Source organism: Sesamum indicum, linkage group LG2, assembly GCF_000512975.1.
Source record: "Sesamum indicum cultivar Zhongzhi No. 13 linkage group LG2, S_indicum_v1.0, whole genome shotgun sequence".
Taxonomy (NCBI): domain Eukaryota; kingdom Viridiplantae; phylum Streptophyta; class Magnoliopsida; order Lamiales; family Pedaliaceae; genus Sesamum; species Sesamum indicum.
Window position 1 is genome coordinate 7,073,439 of NC_026146.1, and position 23,221 is coordinate 7,096,659.

Consider the following 23,221-nt stretch of genomic DNA (forward strand, 5'->3'; position numbering starts at 1 on the left):
AATAAAAAAATTAAACAAAAATTTTGTAATTTGAAGATGTAAAAGTAAAAAGAAATAGAAAATCACAACATTGATGTTATCAACACCCTTTGTAAGAGTTATATTGATATTTTCGTATCTCCATTTAAGTGTTACATAACTATATCAAATATCAAGAAAAAATTGACAATTTTTCACATAACACGATTGTAGTTGTAATTAAGTAAAGCTGTCGGAGATCTATATATACTCATCATTTACTTCTTTTTTTTTCCTTCTATTTTCATTATTAATATTTTTCTATTATAAATTAACTATATTTTTTTGGTACGAACAAGGAGCGTAGTATTTTCCAGGCACCTTAAACATATTTGAAATCAACTTATAATCATGTGATGAGTACAAGTGACAGAAGCAGAAAAGAAATTGCTGGGATTGCAATAGGCAATCTCCTTATAGCCCTTCAAGTTTATTTAGCCAGCAGATGATCAGTAGCTTTATGGCTGTCCAAATTCTGGATTTGCTCTAGTTCTTGCTCAGTCAGCTGAGCTTCATGGCTGTCCAAATTCTGGATTTGCTGTAGTTCTTGCTCAATAGGTGATTCGTCTTTCTCATAATAGGATTCCTTCACGTAATAGGTTGCAACACCGCAGTAAAACAGGAAATTCACAAAGCATATGTAAGCTAACAACGCATAATACGTCGCCAATCCACTCGTGTTTAAGTAGTCGTTGAACAAGCCGTGGAAGATTAAGATAAAAACTAAGCTGACGAAATTCCCAATGTTGAGAGCGAATTGAGTGAAAGACTGCCCGTACTTCCTGAACGATTCAGGAACATGCGCAGCAAACACTTCTTCCATCCCATCAAACACTAGCCCTTCCACGAATCCCAGTAAGAAGAACTGTGGGATTAGCCAGAAAACAGTGACAGAAACTTCGTGGCTGACATACTTCTGCAGCCTGTACGTCTCGATCCTCCAAGCAACTATGCAGCATACTGGTGAAATTGCCATTCCAGCTCCAATCCTTGTAAGCATAACTTGCCCTGGAACTTTCTGACTCCAATAAGACGGAAATAGTAAATCACAAAGACGCGAGACTATGAACCTAGTTGAACTCTGCACTATCACAAAAATAAGTATGGGAACTTCCGAAATTTGACCCAGACGACTGTCCATGCAACCGACTTGTTCATAAAAGAAAGTGCTTCCTGTGGCCTGCAGTAGACCATAACCGAGTAACGTTGTCCACAGAGGGACCATAGAGAGCAGAATCTTCACTTTCTGTACATCTTCAGGACTCCAAAGTCTTCCTAGCCTCATTTGTTCTGCCCGACTAGGTGAAGGTTCCTCAACCGAAGCTGCATCTAACCACCTGCTCAAATCGTTAGTTCTAATTACATCCTACATGAACTTGATCCAACAAAAGAGGAAAAAGAACTGTTTACCTTAGTATTGGAATGACATTTCTGGAAGGAGTACTATTCCTAAGATGTCTCTTCGATACTGCTGCACGCAGGATTTGCAGCATGTTGTTTAGCATGCTTTCCTTAGCAGGTGGCTTGTACTTATACTTAAATGCTGCGCCTCCTACGAATAACACAAAGGCTACCCCCATAGCAATTGCTGCTATCTTTGAGAGCTGGATCCATTCAGCATTTGCAAACACATAAACAGATGCACAGATACCTAAAATATAAGCCGGACGCCACCATATCTTTCTACGACTCTCTAATTGTTCCTCGTCTGCATATGACCCCTCTTCTCTAAATTGATAGGCAAGAAACTCCTTGAGTGGGATATCAAGGCCCGCTCGGCCTAAAGCTACCAGTATCAATGCCACGTACAGTAATTGTAGCTCAATACTTTTTAGATGCCACGCCCCGAGAAACAACAGTGTTAATCCCTGTAGAAATAGGAAACGTCCCAGGTGGATCAAATCATAATAGCAATAACAACACCTGCAACTTGGCTGCACTTTGTGGTACATAATCCCTAAGTTGATTTTTATTCATCTATGTTTGATAAGTACAAAATTAAGTTGGATGGAGTTTATCGACACATCTATTCCAACTAAGGGAACTTACCTGTTGCCAAGTATCTTTTTCAGCCAAAACTTAAAATGACATTGCTCAACTTAGTCAATGTTGCTCGAGTATCAACACACTAGAGACTAAGTGTTAGAAGTTATGTTAGGTTCAATTGTATAATTATACTTTTGAAGGAAGAGAAGAGGAGTATATCTTAGAAATTCTGTATTCTAAATTGTGCCCGGATAACATCAGATTACAAGTCGTGCCTAAACATCAGCTAATAAGCATAGAATTTTGGACATAGAATAAATGCAAAAACAAAATTCTAGATATCATTCTTTGTTTTTGTCGGCCCTTGTTAAAACAGTCATAACTTTCTGTGAAAATTTCCAATGGACTTGAAACTTGGACCATTTGAAATTAGACCCACAGAGCTTCAATTCCGTATAAGATTCACTCGTTTGAATTCGGAAAATAGGTCATGATCCGGGTCGAAATTAGCGATCTCCTGAGACGATCTCATTGCAGATAGACCAACTCTTCCTAGATCAGATTTCGGGTTCCCTGAGAATAAAACACGAACCGTGAGCTCGTCGGGCACGTCCTCGACAATGACCCTCCGACGCTCAAGTTAGATTGATCGAGAGAATTGTATGCGATCTCAAAGTTCTAACTCAATAAGTGCGCAACAGTTACCTCAATAATGACGCATCGGGGTCTATTTATAAAGCACAGCTGGGTATCAAGTACTGGGCCACGTGGCCTTATCCTATTGGCTCATGTTCTGATCGAACGACTTCCATTGTCCGGGTCTTCAGTCGGTTTGTGCGACCCGGGTCGGGTCCTCCGCGACCCGCCCGTTACAAGAGGCGCGGATCCTGATCGCGAAATGACTTTAATGCCCTTAATGAAGGGTAATCTGGTCTTATTGCAGGGTTACAAGTGTATACCCATCATTACTCCCCCACTTTTTCAAAGTGCATGACCCTTGCCTTTGAAGAAGTCGAACAGTCGCATCCGTCGATCGGTTACCCAGGCGGACACGTGTCGGCATCTCAGTGGTTGATCTGTGGCGCGTATTTCAAGAGGGGTCTGCCTATAAATATACCGGTCATTCAAACTCTCACGCCTGCCCCATATATAGACTTCCAGTGACCTGCACTCACGACTTGAAGTTCGCATTCGATCTGCAGCTTCCAGAGCCATCCTGTTTTAAGGTACGATGTCCTCTAGTTCCAGTTTGAATTCTAAGTCGCGACCTGGCTCAGGGTCTCCTGTGACCCATTCTGAGTCTGCGTCCGGGTCTACCTCTAAGTCTGTGTCTGGGTCTACGTCAGAGTCCGCATCTAGGTCCATGTCTGGGTCTTCTCATGGGTCTTTTTCTACCTCTCCAAAGAGGAACAAAAAGTTTCCGATTTCAAAACTCACCGATGAACATGCCGGCCCCTCAACTCTCGCGAAATTCGAGGATAGGCTCGCTAAAAACCCTTGGGAAGCTGTAGTCAGCAAAGTTAGGACTCCCGTTCTCAAGATTAGAGAAAAATACCATATACCCTCCAGTTACGAAATTATCATCCCTGCTAGTTTGATCGCATGCATCGTTCCCCCAAGGGTTTTAGTGCTTTTTCTATCAAACACCTCGATGCCGGACTGCGATTCCCTTTGGCTCCCCCTATAGCCTCGATTTTGAATAAACTGGGGTTGTGCCCTATCCAACTTTCCCCCAATTCAATGTCTCATATCGTCCTTTTTGTTGTAATTGCAATTCCTAGGTATAAAACCCAGTTTTGATAATTTTTGGAGTTTGTACTCTTTCACCACCTCGAAACGATCCGGTAGTAGAGGTTTTTTCTATCTTTCGGCCAAGCCCGACTGTGGATACTTGAGCGCCCTGAAGTCGAATGTAGGGGTCTGGTTAGATCGCTATATTTTCATTCGATCTCCTAGAGGTGTATGGCCTTTTAAAAACGAATGGACCAAGTATAAACCCATCCCGAAAACAAGTGGAGGGGGGCTGGAGGGTGATCAGATAAGGAGCCTAAAGGCTTATAAGTACGACCCCAAGAAACTTCTCACTGAGAAGGTTTTGCAACTATCTGGGCTCTCTCCAGCGTCCCTCCATATCGAAGAGTCCTTAGGTGATTTTTCTCTTCCGGTCCCATTCATTCCGTTGTTGGTGTGCTCGTATGTACTGACTTCTCTAATTTTTGCAGATAATCTAATCATGAGTTCACGCAATGCTATACGGATGATAGCGGCCCAAAATAAATTGAGGAAGGGGAAAGAGGTTGCAGCTTCATCTGATCCCCCTTCTGGTTCGCCCTCCCCGGTTCCTTCGAAGGCTCTTGTATCTGCGAGCCCCGTCGGCCAGCAACCCATCCTGGTCGATAGTGAGGAGACGCCTTCTACTCCTGGAGGTCACCATGGCTACAACTCTTCGGAGTTAGAATTAAACTTGGACGAAGTCAGTGGCGACCAGGGGGTCGAGCAGGAAAGGCGAGGTCCTCCCACTGAGGAGCGACCTAAAAAGAGGAAGCGATCCTCACCCAAACGAGGTTCGGGAAATAAGGCCAAGCAAGGGCCAAATGATAAGGGCAAAGGGAAGGAGCCTGCAGAAACCTCTAACCTTCCCCAATCCAAACTGCATAGCTCGAACGTGTTGAGCAGGATGACTAGGGAAGCTGCGGAGAAGACTGGCGAGAATGACAATCGGGACAAATTTTTTAGGGTAGCCCAGCTCGTGGCATGTTGGGAGGAGAGCAGGGCGGCCCTTCGAGGTAACCAACCGCCCCCAAAATGGGATAGCATGTCCAGTTCGACTCTCTATGGCGAAGCAGGGAATGACACTTTCGATCTTTATGATTCCATCATCTCCGTTCGCGATCAAGGTTCGCTGGTGACGAACAACCCCATTCGGCTCGAAGAGTTCGGGGCTCATTCCCTAATTCAGGTATTCTCTTGGCTGATTGTCTATCTCTTCGTTCTGCTTTCTTACTGGCTTTATTCGACCTTGCAGGCCATGACCTTCCTCCGGAGTCTCACTCTGAAGTGCACCCACTATCGAAGGAGTTTCATTCAAACAGACCAGAAGGTGTAAAATCTCAAGGCTCAACTGGTACAGCGAGATGAGGCAGACCTCAAGCATGCAGATAGTATGCTGGTCCTTGGTGAGAAAGTCACGAGCATAGAGGCCGAGCTCGATGCTGCCAGGAAGGAGAGGGAGGTTCTTCTCTCTGAGAAGGAGGTGGCTTTAGCGGAGGCCAAGAGGGAAGCGTTCGAAGCTGGACGTGAAGAAGGCCACAAGCATGGAGTGGAAGAAGGCCAAGCTGGTCGCATTCCTATCGAAGAACATCAGCAAGTCTTGGCTAACTCCAGGATGTCTGCAGTTCGTGACTTTTTGAAGACGGACACTTTCACGACTGCCCTCGAGCTCAATTCCGCGGATTCATACGCTAAGGGTTATGAGACCTGCCTGTCTCAGATCACAAAGCTTGGCGGACTTCAAGAATCTTTCGGTCGCGGTCAACTTAGCATCGCGCTTGATGGTGGCCTCCAGCCTTATCCTGCTGATCCTGACCTGAAGGATGATGAGTTTATGGCCTTGAGAGACGAGCTGGAAGCGGAGGCTAATGCGTGACTCGTCCCAATCTCCCCATTTTTGTAATAGGATTCTGACCTGACCACTCTCGAACTGTAAAACCTATAGACCGTTTTTTGGAAATGTAATTCTTTTGAGAATAGGACATTGGGGTGTAGGTTTATGATCGCCCTGTAAATGACATTCGATCAATGGAAAGACTGACTTTTGGCAGCTTGTGTACTTTGTTTCTCTTTTTATTTACTGAATGCCTCCTTTCGTTCAAAGATTGCACGTCTTCTGGATCGCACAAAACTTGTCTTCTTTCGATCGTTCTTTCAGTCGGCGTGTGAAGTACATCTTTTTCAGATTGCACATTTAGGTTGTCTTTTTAGATCGTAGAATTTGAACACATCTGTTTCAGATCGCATGATTGGACGCGTCGTTTTCAGTTCGCGTTTAATTGGATGCGTCTTTTTCAGATCGCACGATTGGACGCGTCTTTTTCAGTTCACGTTTGATTGGATGCGTCTTTTTCAGATCGCACGATTGGACGCGTCTTTTTCAGTTCGCGTTTGATTGGATGCGTCTTTTTCAGATCGCACGATTGGACGCGTCTTTTTCAGTTCGCGTTTAATTGGATGCGTTTTTTTCAGATCGCACGGTTGGACGCGTCTTTTTCAATTCGCGTTTAATTGGATGCGTCTTTTTCAGATCGCACGGTTGGACGCGTCTTTTTCAGTTCGTGTTTAATTGAATGCGTCTTTTTCAGATCGCATGATTGGCTTACTTTGCTTAGTAGATAACAACAAAGACATGAAAGTGTGCACGTACGAAGATAAGCAATAAAAATGTACGCAGTTTTATAAATTGTTCCGAGGAAATTACAGTTGATGCTATATCCAGTATACTGAATGCGATATCCCTAACCTTTACATGATTGACGGCCTTTCACAGGTTCCGGAATTCGATCACTTGGTTGTTGGCCTTTCGCAGGCACTAGAATTCGACCTCCTCCAGGTTGGTGGCCTTTCACAGGCACCAGACTCGATCTCTTTGTTGATGGCCTTTCACAGGCTCGAGAATTCGACCTCTTCTAGGTTGATGGCCTTTCACAGGCACCAAACTCGATCTCTTTATTGATGGCCTTTCACAGGCTCCAGAATTCGACCTCCTCCAGGTTGATGGCCTTTCACAGGCACTAGACTCGATCTTCTTTGTTGATGGTCTTTCACAGGCTCCATAGTACGACTTTCCTGTTCATGCGTAGAACTTCTTCAGGTTCTATATATTCCAGGGGCGTGGCAAGTTTCGACCTTGCATGTCTTGCAGCCTGTATGTACCCTTCTTTCTGATCTCGGTTACCTTGTATGGTCCCTCCCATAGCGGCTCTAACTTCCCTACGTGCTTGGAAGCTTCTACCTTTTTCAACACGAGATCTCCTACTTGAAGTTGGCGTGGTCGAATCTTGCGATCATGGCTCTTCATCATCAATCCCTTGTGGTGCAGAATTTGGGCATACGCGACCTCTCTCTTTTCTTCAATCACCGTGAGGTCGAAATCTCGGTTAGCTTCGGGATCGTACTGCATGATTCTTTGTGACTCCTCCCCAATTTCTGCTGGAATGATAGCTTCTGTTCCGTATACTAAGCAGAAGGGGGTCTCACCCGTGGTAGATCGCGGAGTCGAAGATAAGCAATAAAAATGTACGCAGTTTTATAAATTGTTCCGAGGAAATTACAGTTGATGCTATATCCAGTGATGACTATATCCAGTATACTGAATGTAAATTGTTCCGAGGAAATTACAGTTGATGCTATATCCAGTGATGACTATATCCAGTATACTGAATGCGATATCCCTAACCTTTACATGATTGACGGCCTTTCACAGGCTCTGGAATTCGATCACTTGGTTGTTGGCCTTTCGCAGGCACCAGAATTCGACCTCCTCCAGGTTGATGGCCTTTCACAGGCACCAGACTCGATCTCTTTGTTGATGGCCTTTCATAGGCTCCAGAATTCGACCTCCTCCAGGTTGATGGCCTTTCACAGGCACTAGACTCGATCTTCTTTGTTGATGCTCCAGAATTCGACCTCCTCCAGGTTGATGGCCTTTCACAGGCACTAGACTCGATCTTCTTTGTTGATGGCCTTTCACAGGCTCCATAGTACGACTTTCCTGTTCATGCGTAGAACTTCTTCAGGTTCTGTATATTCCAGGGGCGTGGCAAGTTTCGACCCTGCATGTCTTGTAGCCTGTATGTACCCTTCTTTCTGATCTCGGTTACCTTGTATGGTCCCTCCCATGGCGGCTCTAACTTTCCTATGTGCTTGGAAGCTTCTACCTTTTTCAACACGAGATCTCCTACTTGAAGTTGGCGTGGTCGAATCTTGCGATCATGGCTCTTCATCATCAATCCCTTGTGGTGCAGAATTTGGGCATACGCGACCTCTCTCTTTTCTTCAATCACCGTGAGGTCGAAACTTCGCTCATCTCGGTTAGCTTCGGGATCGTACTGCATGATTCTTTGCGACTCCTCCCCAATTTCTGCTAGAATGATAGCTTCTGTTCCGTATACTAAGCAGAAGGGGGTCTCACCCATGGTAGATCGCGGAGTCGTGTGATAAGCCCATAGAACTCCCGGCAGCTCGTCAACCCATGATCCCTTGTTTTCGAGGCGTGTCTTCAAGTGCTGCAAGATCGTCCGGTTAGTTACTTCAGTTTGTCCGTTTGCTTGAGGGCTCGCAACTGCAGTGAAGGTGTTGTGCGATCTTCAGCTCCTTGCACCATTCTATAATCTTTCTCCCCTGAAATTGGGTGCCATTATCAGATATTGATATTCGAGGTATCCCGAATCTGCAAATAATGTTCTTCCAGATGAAGTTGATGACTTCCTTCTCAGATATCTTGGCTACTGCTTCTGCTTCGACCCACTTGGAGAAATACTCGACTGCCACGATGATGAATTTCTTTTGAGCTTGGGCGGGTGGAAAGGGTCTGACAATATCGATTCCCCACTTATCGAACGGACACGCTATTTTGATTGGCTCCATTGGGGTCGCCGGCTGATGTATCAGGGAAGCGTATTTTTGGCAGCTCTCGCATTTTCGCACCAGGTCTTTAGAGTCTTTGACTAAAGTAGGCCAGAAATATCCCTGTCGCATGATTTTTTGTGCGAGTGATCTCGCACCCGAGTGATTTCCGCAACTTCCCTCATGGATTTCCCGCATCACGTAAAGGGCTCTCTGCTCGTATAAACATTTCAAGAGAGGCCCATCCACCGTTCGTTTGTAAAGCTGGCCGGCTAACATAGTAAATCGGGTAGCTCGAAATTTGACTCTTTTCGCAGCAATGGGGTCGCTGAGCAGGGTACCGTCCTCAAGATACTTCACGATTTCGTCCTTCCACGACCCTATCTCTGAGACTACCTGCACCTCGGCTCTGTTTGAAAGGACCAATCGCTCGCGCACTAGGGCCGTGATTTTTCGATCTCGAATTCCGTTCATTGCAGCTCTGAATTTAGATAAGGCATCTGCCTTGTCATTTTCTGCCCTAGGGATCTGCAAAACAGAACACTTCTCAAATTTACCCATTAATCGCTGCACGACCTCTTTGTAGGATGACATCGTCCTCTCCCTCGTCTCGTATGTTCCTTCGATCTGTAGAGCAATCAATTGCGAGTCCGTGAAAACCTCCAGATCTCGGGCACCGGCGTCATGTGCGAGCTCTAAACCCAGTATGAGTGCCTCATACTCTGCTTCATTGTTCGTCACTGGGAATGATAAGTGAGCTGCAACTTCGATCTCTACCCCCTTGGGTCCTTGGATTAGTACGCCTGCTCCTCCATTATTGGCATTGGAGGATCCATGCACATGTAACATCCATTTCAGGCAAGGTTGTTCGGCTGTTTCTGGCTCTTTCTGGTCGCCGGACAACTCCATCACGAAATCTGCCAGCACCTGTGCTTTTTGGGCCGTCCTAGGCTGATAGTCAATGTCGTACTGTCCCAGTTCGACCGCCCACTTGATTAATCTCTCGGAGGCTTCAGGTCGCGACATCACGTGCTTGAGAGGTTGGTTTGTTAGTACCACCACTTTATGCGACTGGAAGTAGGGTCGCAGTTTCCGAGCCGTTACCACTAAAGCCAGAGCTAGCCTTTCCATTTCTGAATACCGGGATTCTGCACCTTGAAGCATCTTGCTGACGTAGTAGACCGGGTTTTGATTATTTCCTTCCTCCATCACCAATACGGAGCTAACCGCATTCTCGGATACCGCCAGATACAAAAACAATATCTCTCCTTCCTTAGGGTTTGCGAGTAAGGGGGGTTGGGTAAGATATTCTTTCAACGCCTGTAGCGCCTGGTCGCATTCCACGGTCCATGTAAAGTTTTTCGCTTTCCTCAGGATCTTGAAGAACGGTAAGCTTCTATCTGCCGATCGAGATATGAACCTGCTCAGTGATGCGATCTTGCCCGTAAGCTTCTGAACTTCTTTGATCGAAGTCGGCGATCTCAAACTCATAATAGCCTGAATTTTTTCTGGGTTTGCCTCAATTCCTCATTCACTAACTATGTATCCCAGAAATTTTCCTCCTCTTACTCCGAAGGTGCACTTGTCCGGGTTCAGTTTCATGCCATATGTTCTCATAATACGGAAGGCTTGTGCGAGGTCCTCGATATGGTCCTGCGACCTCTTGCTCTTGACCAATATATCATCAACGTATACTTTCATGGTCTTCCCCAGCAAGTCACCGAACATCTTATTGACCAACCGTTGATAGGTCGCACCCGCATTCTTTAGTCCGAATGGCATCATATTGTAGCAATAAATCCCCTTCTCAGTGACGAATGAGGTTTTGTCTCTATCCTCTTCAGCCATTCGAATCTGGTGATATCCTTGATAAGCATCCATCATTGAGAAGATTTCGAAACCAGTGGTCGAGTCTACCATCATGTCGATCCGAGGCAGTGGGTACGGATCCTTTGGGCAAGCTTTGTTCAAGTCTGTAAAATCAACGCACATGCACCACTTCCCAGAGGATTTTGGGACGAGCACCACGTTAGAAAGCCAATCAGTGTATTGGACCTCCAATACGTACCCGACTTTAAGCAGCTTTTCGGCCTCCTGTCTGATGACTTCATTTTTGTCACTGCCAAACGACCTCTTCCTCTGTTGTACAGGTCGAACCATCGGGTCAACATTCAGTCGATGCATAATGACCTCCGGATCGACCCTTGTGAAATCTGATGGGCTCCATGCGAACATATCAGCATTTTTTCTCAGAAATTCGATCATGGCCATCTCTCCATCCTTCATGCTGGACCCTATTCAGGTCGTTTTACTAGACTCGTCGGGCACGAGCTGAATCGCCTTGTATTCTTCGCTGGGTTTCAAGTGCTCGGCCTCGTATGGTCGGGGTTCAGCGTCCTCTTTAGTTTTTTGCTTCTTCGGCTTTGGCTCCCCTTTCAACGACAGATTGTAACACTTTCAAGCTTCCTTCTGGTCGCACGACACTTCTCCAATCCCGTATTCAGTAAGGAACTTCATGTTCATGTGGTACGTGGAGATGACCGCTCGGAACGAGTTCAGCCCTGGCCGACCTAAGATGACGTTGTATGTAAATGGGGTGTCTACTACCAGAAATTTGACCATCAAGGTCTTTCTTTTCGGCTCTTCTCCCATGGACACTGGTAGCTCGATCTTCCCCAGTGAGGCCATTTCGCTTCCTCCAAAGCCCACTAACGGGATTTTTACGGGTTCGAGCCGTGCGTTCTCTAGCCCCATCTTATCCACCACGCTCTTGAAATTGATGTCCGCTGAACTGCCACTGTCGATCAGCACCATGTGGACAGTGAAGTTCGCGATATCTAGCTTGACGACCATCGGGTTGTTCTGATCCCCGCCATTCTTCAATCTGTCGGAACTATCGAACGAGATGGCCTCTTCATCATCCACCTTCGATTCCACAGTTCGAGCGCACCTTTTCAGTGTTCGACTCGAGTCTCCGGCTCTCAGCCCTCCTCCGATCGTGTATATTACTCCCTTTGTGGGTGCATTGCTCCCGCCGATCGGGGTCCTATCAGTTCTCGAGGGACCTGGGTTTTGATCTCGATCTCGGCTCCTTGATCTGCTTCTCCTTCCTTCCCCACTGATTTTGAAATTTGGGGGGACGCGATCTCGAAAATATCCCTGCCTAACTAGTCTCTCGATTTCATCTTTTAACTGAAAACACTACTCGGTATTGTGACCCCTCTCCCGATGAAACCTGCAATACTTGTTAGAAATTTTTTTGGAGGGGGTGTACCTCGTATGTCTCGGCCATTTCAAAACATCCGCATTTTCCACCATCATTAAAGCTTTTTCTCGCGACATGGCCAACGGAGTGTAGTTATGGTATTTTGGGATATACTTGGGCTCCTTCTGTTTCTCCGGTTTTTGCTTGCTGCCACCCCCTTCTCTATTCTCATGAGGTCGTCTGGGTGCATAGTCGCGCTCTCTCCGTTCGGAGTCTTTCATTGCGTTCATCTCCTCTTCATCAATGTATTTTGTGCTAACGCCATTAGCTGTTCGACGTTGCTGGGCGGATCGCGTGCGAGAGCAGACGTGAAAGGACCCTTTCGTAGCCCATGGATGAGGATGCTCACAAGCATATCGATCCTCAATTCTTGCACCTCTAAGGTCTCATTATTGAATCTCCCGTTGAAATTCTTCAGTGTCTCATCTTTCCTTTGGCGGATATTGAATAAATGGGTGGCTGACCTCTTCTGCTTCTTCTTCCTTGCAAAGTGAAAGTTGAATTTTTGTATGAGTTGCTCGTATGATTCAATACTTCCTCGGGGCAAATTAGTGAACTATTCTTGAGCTTTTCCTGTAAGTGTGGTCACAAATAATTTTTCCATGATGGGGGCTGACTGCCCATATAAATTCAGCACCATCTCGAATACGGCCACGTGTTCTTGGGGATCTCTCATCCCGTCATACCTCAGTAAGTCGGGCACTCTGAAACCCGGCTCGACTGTCTGGACCAGAATGTCATTGCAGAAAGGAGAATTTTTGTTTTGGGAGACTATCTCTCCTCGTTTCTTCAGCTTATCAATTTGCTTGTTCAAGCTGTGTATCTGTTTACCCACGCTCTCGACCTCGGCCCGGGATATCACGGGCTCCCTTCTCTTCGCGCGAACATGACTGCTGGAGCCGGCATTAGATGATGTTGGTCGCTTGCTACGGTGCTCTTGTTCGCCTTGCACTCTCGACTCTCTCTGTGGCTCAACATTCTCAAACAACTGCCTCCTCGCCGTTTCCTTAACCAGTGGAGTCGCTGTTCTTCTTTCATATTCCACAATTGCCTTCCGACTAGCTTCTTCTATCATTCTCTGTAGTTCGTCTTGGGTTAACTAGATAGTTGCTCCTCCTTTTCTCGGTGTCTCCTCCTCTTCGGCGTTTCTCCTCGATGAACATTCTATTATGATAATGAATTCTCAGATGTTCCCACAGACGGCGCCAACTGATTTGGGTCGAAATTAGCGATCTCCTGAGACGATCTCACTCCAGATAGACCAACTCTTTTTAGATCAAATTTTGGGTTCCCTGAGAATAAAACACGAACCGTGAGCTCGTCAGGCACGTCCCCGACAATGACCCTCCGACGCTCAAGTTGGATTGATCGAGAGAATTGTATGCGATCTCAAAGTTCTAACTCAATAAGTGCGCAACAGTTACCTCAATAATGGCGCATTGGGGTCTATTTATAGAGCACAGCTGGGTATCAAGTACTGGGCCACGTGGCCTTATCCTACTGGCTCATGTTCTGATCGAACGACTTCCATTGTCTGGGTTTTCAGTCGGTTTGTGCGACCCGGTTCGGGTCCTCCGCGACCCGCCCGTTACAAGAGGCCCAGATCCTGATCGCGAAATGACTTTAATGCCCTTAATGAAGGGTAATCTGGTCTTATTGCAGGGTTACAAGTGTATACCCATCAGGTCAGTAAGTCTGCTGAAAAACTATAACCGCTGAAATGTAACTCACAGAATTGAAGAGGAATTGAATGGCCTTGTTATTACTCATCCGTTTCATACTGGCTATTTCATTTGGCCAAATTAAGGCCATTATGGTTGATTTCATTACCCTCTTTATGATTGGTTTTTTGGCATGTCTTTATAACTTGGAGTAGACAACAATAAAATAAAGAGAGCAAACAACAATTCTAGTTGTTGAGATTTTTCTCTCCCTCTCTCTCAGCATCTATAGTATTCTTTTAAAGATTTGAGTTATAAAGTTTTGATTTCGAGCTTCTAAGTATTTGATCGAGGTGTTCTTCGGTATAGTACTAAAATCGAAAGAACTGTAACCGTCTTATCCTGGGAGAAATTATGTTGAACCTAGTGCACTACTGATACGGAACGTAGATTTTCTTCAAGCCAAGCAGTAATTCTGTGATTTGGTAAAATTAACGATTTCAATTGGACTGAGAATTGTTATGATACAATTCTCGTTGTAAGTTTTCGATTTAAATTTCTTGTCATAAATAGCATTTCTAATTGCTTTATGTCACTTATTCCAACGTGACTTTAATTGCTTTTGATTTCTAAATTCGATTGTAATATTTCAAAATGTTGTTTCAATTACTTCGAACTGAAATTTTCCAACATGAAAATGAGAAGACAAGTTTAAGCTTTCAAACAATTTTAGTCCTGTAACTTGAGCGATTTCTCATTTTTGTCCCCTAATTTTCAATTTCTCAATTTAGTCCCGTATCTTTTTAAATTTTCTCATTTTCGTCCTCCAGCCAAATTAGTGACCATTTTGCCCTTCTTAGGAAAAATGAATATAGTCTATACACATGCCCTAGTTTGGCCCATCATGCTTCCGAAATATAACTAAGCCTCTATAAATTCATACCTTGGTTTGACCGTCCTGCTTCCGGGTATTCCAAGTCCTCAGTTTTACGGACTTCTTCCAACCACACTACCGCAACAGATGGTTCGTAGAAACTTGGTTCCTTCAGTAACAAAACAGCACAGCCCTATTTCGTTTCCTACCTTAGGGCGTAAAAGGTGTTTTGAAATAGAGACTTATTAATATCTTCGATAAACAAGTGGAATAGAAGCCTTTCTTTATTGAAAAATATCGAAAATATTACATTGATACTATTTCTTCGTTGGAGGAGACAACTGTTTAGCCTCTCATAGGATAGAGGACTAGACTCATTGGGGAAACCCCCATAAACCGAAAGATTAAAATACTAGAATGATTGGAAACACTCAGAATAATGCTTTGAAGAGTAGGAGAAGTTTTTCTGATGTCCCCCTTCTGCTTCATTGCATCTTTATTTATAGGCGTCCCCGGACTTGAAATTCGGACTCCAAACTTGTTTTGTGATGATTTCATTGCGCTCGTCATCGCCTTGTGATTTCCAGTTGCCGGTCATAATGGTTTGTCGGTCACATGATTTCCAACTGGCTGCGTTGCTAACTGTTGGCTTTTGTTGTTTTCTGTCGACAGTCTTATCCTCTCGAATTTTTACATCGTTTAACTTTTACTTCTCTTGGTAAAAATTTTTCCCTTTTCTTTGTCTTGGTCCCGTTCGGGTTTATTTTTCGTGACCCGAATCTTTGTCCCGAACAGGGGCTTTTTGTGTTTCTCGCAGCAAGGGCATATATGGTTATGCCATTGCCCAACATGCAACATGTTGCACATCTTCATCCTTGTGGCTTCAATTGCCGACAGCTTATTTTCCCAAATTAACATCCTTTTTCTCTCGAATAAGCTTTCAGAGAACTTCGTGCTTTTTCCTGTCCTGGAATTTAACAGGAATGATCCATTCACTTTGTTTGAGAAAATCTTGAATGGATACTTGACTTTGTCCATCTTTGAGAGATAGACCCATAATCCCCAAGCTCTCCTGATAGAGATACTATCTTCACTAATGGCTGATACAAAGGGAGCTTCTCCTGAGGCAGCTTTAATTTTGTTGAAAGCTACCATATCTGGTCTCTGCAGCTTCATAAAATGGAATGCTGGATGAGACCCCTTTCCTGCAGTTTCTGGAGCTACTGAAACAAATTTTATCTCCAGAACATCGCCTCTTTTCAAGTGGGGGTTGTTTTGCCATGAATCAAAGACCGCCCCACTAATCCACTCCGGAAGTTTTGAGATTTCTGGAAAACTCGGTGACATAGTATGAACTGAAGCAAGAGCTCCAAAATCATACCATTTTCTGACAATTTCTATTTTAGACCCTTCTAACATCTAGACTCTGTTATATTTTCTGGACGTTACGATAATGGTCTTGCCTGGGTTGACTCCTTTGCGGGAAATTAATTTTTTCCACATACGCTAATAATCCTGCCAAGCAGAAGAAGATATCAATTCGTTGGTATTAGCCTTAGAGGTGCCTGTCATTGGCCTAAGGTTAATCTCTCCCTCTTTAACCCCAAAGGTGCTGGGTTGACTTGAACCTACAGGAGTTTACACTTCCTGTGATTCAATTGTTGTCGTTTCACTAGAGTCTAGTGATGGCCTTGTGCAATCGGTACTTGAATCCGACGCTACAGGTGTAGAGCCCTGTACTCTAAAGGCATATTTTGGGTTATGCTCCCTCAACTCGTGAGTCATCCCTGAAAGTGATGCCTTCCGAATTGATTCTCGTAAGTCGTTCCATAGCGAGGTGGATGCTAATAAGGAACTCCTTATTGCGACCTGGACAGTGTCTAGATCGGCTCTTTGAATTTGTCGGGCAACTTGGGCATTAACTGCTAGCTGTCCGAACTTTCTGTCAAGCTCCTTGAGGTTTTCTCGAAGGTGCCTAAGTCTCAACATGATGGAATTTGCTTCATACGCCTCCATCTCTTGTTAGGAAATCATACAGAAAGGATTTTCAACCACTTCTGAAAGAAACAAAGAGTTCAAAGTGAAAATGGGAAGAAATCCACACCAAAAGGGTTCGGGAGCTGAAACAAGTTTGCAGTAACCTTCCAAAGCTTGCTATACCACAAGACGAGAATGAATTGGTAGTCTACACAGACGCCAATGATTACAGATGGGCGGCAGTACTCATGAAGAGGACAACTATAGGGGAAGGACCCTGTAGATATACCGGAGGGATGTTCTCAGAACAACAGACCAAAGTTTGGCACTTAAACAAGAAAGAATTCTTTGCGATTTCGAAGGCTTTCAGAAAATGGCCTTTTATTTTTACTTGCTAAAGAATTCACTTTAAAAGTTGATAATACTAATGTCAAAGCTTTCTTAAAGAATAAATTAGAATAAAAATAAAGGCCATTTTTTGAAAGCCTTCGAAATCGCAAAGAATTCTTTCTTGTTTATGTGCCAAACTTTGGTCTGTTGTTCTGAGAACAACCCTCCGGTATATCTACAGGGTCCTTCCCCTACAGTTGTCCTCTTCATGAGTACTGCCGCCCATCTGTAATCATTGGCGTCTGTGTAGACTACCAATTCATTCACGTCTTGTGGTATAGCAAGCTTTGGAAGGTTACTGCAAACTTGTTTCAGCTCCCGAACCCTTTTGGTGTAGATTTCTTTCTATTTCCACTTTGAACTCTTCGTTTCTTTCAGAAGTGGTCGAAAATCCTTTCTGTATCTTGTAAGATCCTTAATAAAGATTCCTGCAAAATTAACAACTCCCAAGAAGCTTTGCAATTGCTTCTTGTCTTTGATTACATCTGGGAAATTGCGGATTTTTCTCCACAATATGGTCCTGCAACTCAATTCCTATTTCGTTAATAAGGATTCCTAAAAATTCAATCTTATTGACTGCAATAGTAGCTTTTTTTCAAGAAAGTACTAAACCTTCTCTATGGCATGCATCAGAAAATATTTCAAGATGTTTAATACGTTCCTTCATATTTTTTGCTGCAATTAATATGTAGTCAATATAGACAAACATGAATTCAATGTAATCTTTAAAAAGATTATCCATTTTTCTTTGGAATATCTGGGGTACGTTAGCTAAACCCATTGGAAGCACATTCCAGATATATTGTCCCCGTGGTGTGGAGAATGCAGTAAATTTCTTTGATTCATTTTTCATCTTAATCTGATAGAAACCAGATTTGCAATTGAATTTAGAAAACACTTTTGCTCATTTAATGGAATCAATTAAGTGTTCTCTACTAGAAATGTAATAACCATCAAATTCTAATATCTTATTAATACCTTGATAGTTAATAACCAACCTGGGTTTACCTCTCTTAATCTCACCATGGTTTCTTATCAGAAATCCAGGGCTACTGTAGGTAGAGATTCCAGGTTCAATAAGTCCAATACTGATATGCTCTTTGATTATCATCTGCATATCCTTCTTATCCTCCATGTTCACCTGAATAGGTTTGTATCGAACATACTCGTATTTGCACTCATCTTTGACCTTCAGAGTAGCTTCAATCTTGTTCCTATCCCACCAAGCCAGAGGATTTTCACTGAAGTTCCTCTGAATAAGCCTCTTAACATTTTCAAGAGAAAGCCTGCTCTCTTCGCTGATGTCTAGCGATTTTATTTTCAGTAGTGCTTCTTTAAGGTTCAGAACCTCCTCCTCAGATTCCTTATAGAAGCTATCGCTGTCTATGAGTCCCTACTGCCTGAAAGACAAAAGGATCTTACCAAATTTTCTCTTGTCTTGCATTTTTGGATGAGTTAATCTAACATCAAAATCACCACGTTTGCTGCGAAAATTTATTGACATTATCCTGTTAAATGTCTTTTCTCTTTGCAACAGCTGTATCTGACTACCATAGTTAGTAGTAAAGATTAACAGATTCCTCTGATTATCCTGCATATATCTTGCAAATGTTTAAATGAAATTGTTACCTAGTAGGATATCGGCACCTGTATCATGAAAGTATATAGGAAGTGTTTTTACCCTAAACTAGGGTGATCCAAATGCTCCTCCAATCATGATTTTGGCTTCTCGTATTCCCTTATTGAGTATCATGATTTTACGGGTAAGGTTTCCTTTGCTTCCTTAGGGAAAACTCCAGGTTTTGTCGTGCAAATTCCTGATCCTGAATCAATATAAACTACAAAATACTCTATCTTATATTGATCATACAACATACCAACAGATATGTATATCGGAAAGGGACTCATTATTCAATCCTTATGATAACACCATCAAGATTGAATTCCATTCTGTTATCTTTTCTTCCCCATGGTTTATGATCTTCGAGAAAATTTAACCCGAAAGTCATACTCCCATTTTCTCGTCCTACAACACCTGCAACTAAAATTTCATGGCCTGCTATTTCTAGCATTCCCTCATATTTTCCAACAACAGGTTGCTGTAAATGATATAAGTCATCACAAGGAAAATAATTTTCTTTCTTAGTGATGTCGAATATAACTTGTATTTCTTTCCATCGTTCAGGGCATCTAAGCTTTATGTTATCTACTCTAATCTCTTGAGGAGTTAAATCTTTTAATAACTCTTTCTCCTTTCTTTTGTAGCCTATAATCCTATCTTTTGAAAAAGACATCCGACTACTAAACTCAGTCCTAGAGCTAGGTGTCCGATCTAAGACTAGGTGATCTTTTATAACAATATCAACACCACCTATTTTAGGTGTCCTAATAGGATCTGGTATCATTACCTTGGCGAACTCCTTAAAAATTCTAGGAATCTCAATATACTCTTTCCTAAGAAACAAATCTGAATGATGGGTATTGGAAAGGGCATAAGCTATTCTATAAGTTATAAAATATGGTCTATTACCTTCTTTGATTAAATCTTTTCTTTTGAAATCTTGATAAAGGATCAAGACTCTACTAAAATCTTGGTCTGCTAGGTTGTATGCAATCCTAGGATGAATGTCAAACATCAATTTTCCTGCATACAGATTACCTATCATTGTCCCAAGACATCCATCTCTTAAGTTATTGATTCTTCTATCCATTATCGATAAACGTATTTCTGAATCAATTCCTTCCTTAAAAGTTGCTTTTATTACTACTTCAATAGTTCCTATGTGGATCCATTTCATAGTAACAGCTATTTCTTCTCTAAGCTTCCTTAATTCTTCAAGAATTTCTTCTTTAGGAATTAATTGCATCTCCTCACATTACCAGGCAAACTCACCTGAACTCACGTTGTAGATTATGTGATGCTTCCTTTGGTTTAGTCCTATCTGGTTCAGGACTTTCCCAATTCCTCCAATCCTAAATCCATCGTATGAGCTAAGGTTGGAATCTTGCCGCATGATTCTCTCCATGATTTTATTTGACACCGTTATTCTGAAAAAGAATCCTGATAGACTTTCAGAAGTTTGAAGCCGATCTCCCTCGTTGTAATTATTCTGACTCGGTTGAAGATCCATCCGAATCAGTCTCTATTTCCTCTTCATAGATGCTTTCGTCTGAAGGAAGATCTTCGAATTGGTAGATGGGTACCAAATCGCCATAGTATACTGCATCTAGGATATCATCAGTGGCTTCAAATTTCCTCAATTCACCACGTTTCTACGGGCAGTCGGGTGATATATGTCCTTTTGCTCCGCAAGTCCAGCAATTGCAGTCTTTGAAACTTTCATTGGCTCGGGTATGGGCCCGTTTGAAAGTTCTTCTTGTAGGGGTTCTTCCAGTGGATCTTGCATCTGTTCGTCTAGATCCTTGGGATGAAACCCTTGTTGGTCCTGTTCTTTGTCCAGATTTGTATTTCTGGCTTTGGACTTGGTCCACCATGATCTCTACCGGGAAAAGGTTCTTCTGGAACTCCTAGGGTAGGAGTCACTACTCTGCTTCCTCCTTTTTCTTGGCTCACTTGATTCTCCTATAATAGTTGAAAAATTATTGTTATCACAACAGAGAGGGGTTCGTTTGATTTTAACTCTCAGTCTTTTCATATTCTTCTGGATGGATGCTTGATAACACCAATCCTTCAGTTTGTCTTTAAGAAAAGTCATTCTTCACGCCACTGAATCTAGCTGTCTTTCAGGTACTCTGTATGACTGGATCAACATTTCCCTCCATGGACTGCATATTTTTGCGAAGAACATTGGAGTTGCTACTCTACTCTGGAAGAAATACTTGCGAAACCAATAGATGTATTCATCTAGTGCGCAAATACTTCTAAGTTCAAGGCTGAAGAGAGCCTGTGCATATTCTCTAGCCTTTTCTGCTCTACTTCCTTCGAAGTATCCATCTCCGATGAAGTGTATTTTAATAAGCCTTCCTAGCCGGTCTGCTATCGCACCTTTTGAATCTCCGACAAGGATGCTGGCTTTGGTATCTTTTGGGGTATTATCCCATCCGATCTTTGCAGATCCCTCTAAGCTCAACTCCACAAGCTTTATGAAGTTTTCTTTGTCGAGCTCTAGGGTAGTTGTTGCTCAACTCCACAAGCTTTATGAAGTTTTCTTTGTCGAGCTCTAGGGTAGTTGTTGCTATCTTGATTGCTGCAATCAATTCGTCTATCAATTTCTCGATATTTTGGAAATCGATAATATGCAGGTTTAGTATAGCGCCATATGGATGTAAGGGCTGGAGCATGGTCCTTGCCCAAGGTGTATTCTCCTGCACTCTTTTTGGATTTCTTCTTGGATTTTCCTTTAGCCTGGTTCCCATAAACGTTGGAGTGGCATTAGTGTGGAAATCCGCACTTTCTCTCATTGGTTGATCCTGTGGAGGATCATTAGAGCATGTACTTCCTCCGGCGGTGGTAGTGCTGGAGTGCTCTCATTTGTTTGGATATTTACTAAATCCACGATCCCGAGTTGGAAAAAGAATTCCATCAATTCTTGTAGATCTGATAGATCTGCTCTTGTTACTTTCATTATTTTATAGATCTAATAGAAGTAATAATTAAATTTTCTCTTGACTTCGGCTTTGGAATCTCCGTGGCCTTCCCCTTCTGGTGTAGAAGAGGTACTGCTCCAAGGGCGTCCCTGATTCGCTCCTGTTTAGTTCTAGATGTCTCAGGGCTCTCTCGTTGATTTCTCTTTAGATCTGTAATTTCTGCCCTCAGATCTGTAAGACTCTTGTGTAGATCGGGAAGGATCTTAAGGACCTCGTCCACCTTTTGGCTCAAAGATTCTATTTTCATAGGTATATGGATTAACCTATGTCCATAGTCTTGAACCGTCTTTTGGATCTCCCTCAGATCTTGAGAGATCTTTGATGTATCCGGCTCGAGTTCCTTCCAATCAGTCATAATTTTTAGAACTGAAATTATGTAGGAATTTACCCGTTCCGCTTCTCCTGGTTGGGATTCTACCATGGACTTCAGTGGAGTGTAAACGCCTCACTGCATTCCCTAGTAGCATTTGTTGGACTTCGAAATTTCTTAGCCATTCTTTTTCCTCTTCCGGCATGAAAAGTCTTGGATCAATCCTCTTGGGACTGTTGTAACACTTGTCAAGAATTTTCATAAGAAATTTTCTTCTCTGTATTTCCAGAATCTAGAAATATTTTCTATTTTCAGAGTAACTCGAACTTTCGTTCGGTTCCATTTTCTCTCAAAGAGTCTCCTCCATTAGTGGATAAATAATATCAAGATGTAATATAATCATATATTTCTTCAATAAACCTAGGCTCTGATATCATTCTTGGCGAGCATGGATGAAAAATGCAAGAATAGTGAAGATGGACTAAAATCCGCGCTTGAAAGTAGTTCAGGGGTAAAATGGTCCAGAATTTAGCCCAGCTCCGCACAGATTCCTTTCAGATTCTGTCAGATTCTGTCGAAGGACCAAAATTGAGTATTTTAAAAAGTTACGGGACTAAAATGAGAACGCAAAAGTTAAAGGATTAAAACGAGAAATGGCCAATGTTAGGGGACTATTTTTGTCTTTAAGCCCAAGTTTAATTCTCTTGGGAATTGTAAACAATAAGCTTGTCCTCCATCAAAATTACCAACCGACTACCTATAACCTCTAATACGTCCACATAGAATGACGAGCTCTCTCAGTAAAATTCAATTTAGTGACATGTTAGTAAAAAACTACTGATTTAACCATTAAAACCACCGTATTGCTGGCTACTACGTACATTGATTTGAGCATAAACGTTTAGACAAGCGTGCCAGAGAAAAGCTTTATACTTGAACAAAGTGTATATATCATCTGAGTTTGACATAACAAAAGCTAGCAGTACTCACAATGATATAAGCAACAGTTGAGCAGACTACTGCTAGAAATGGACCCAGATAAGCATCGGACACATAAGCAACAACCAGACCTAGAATCGCTGTTACCCCATCTTGCAAATTCACAACCAAAGCAGCTTTCGGCAAATGCAAGAACTCGTCGGTCAGATGCGTGATCAGGACCAGAATCAACGCATACTCAACCCAAGCATGAACAAACACCAAACCTGGAGACAAAAGAAAAAAACCCATCATCTACAAGGTTAAAATGTTGAGAGAGAGAGAGAGAGAGAGAGAGAGTAGCTCAGATACATGCCTGAGATGAAAGGAACAGCCTTGTTCCAAACAATGTAGTACTTGAAGCACCTGCCTACAACTGCTTGCAGTTCTAGCAGTGTTGCACGGATTTTCTCCATTCTTATGTGAACCATATTCTCCAATCAATTTTCCATTGCAGTGAGAACTGTTAGTAGTAGTGATCTTTCCTGCGTACAGCTTATTTTGAAGAGAAATTATCTGATGCGGATTACTCT

The 23,221-nt window shown here is 42.9% G+C and overlaps 1 protein-coding gene across 1 annotated transcript; it reads right to left on the reverse strand.

The window, feature by feature from the left end:
- On the reverse strand, nucleotides 339-23,221 carry LOC105155548 (protein NRT1/ PTR FAMILY 5.7-like). The gene is made up of 4 exons (XM_020692089.1): nucleotides 23,005-23,221; nucleotides 22,701-22,915; nucleotides 1,429-1,886; nucleotides 339-1,355 (listed from the first exon to the last, which is right to left on the reverse strand). The coding sequence occupies exons 1-4, from the start codon at nucleotides 23,117-23,119 to the stop codon at nucleotides 449-451; spliced, it is 1,695 nt and encodes a 564-aa protein (XP_020547748.1). The 5' UTR covers nucleotides 23,120-23,221; the 3' UTR covers nucleotides 339-448.

What these genes read in the sequence shown, in the direction of transcription:
- LOC105155548 (XM_020692089.1), bottom strand. Translation starts at nt 23,119, where the DNA reads ATGGTTCACATAAGAATGGAGAAAATCCGTGCAACACTGCTAGAACTG. An exon ending in CAACTGTTGCTTATATCATT is followed by an intron (nt 1,887 to 22,700) that starts GTGAGTACTGCT and finishes CTATTTCTACAG; the next exon opens with GGATTAACACTGTTGTTTCT. An exon ending in AATGTCATTCCAATACTAAG is followed by an intron (nt 1,356 to 1,428) that starts GTAAACAGTTCT and finishes CGATTTGAGCAG; the next exon opens with GTGGTTAGATGCAGCTTCGG.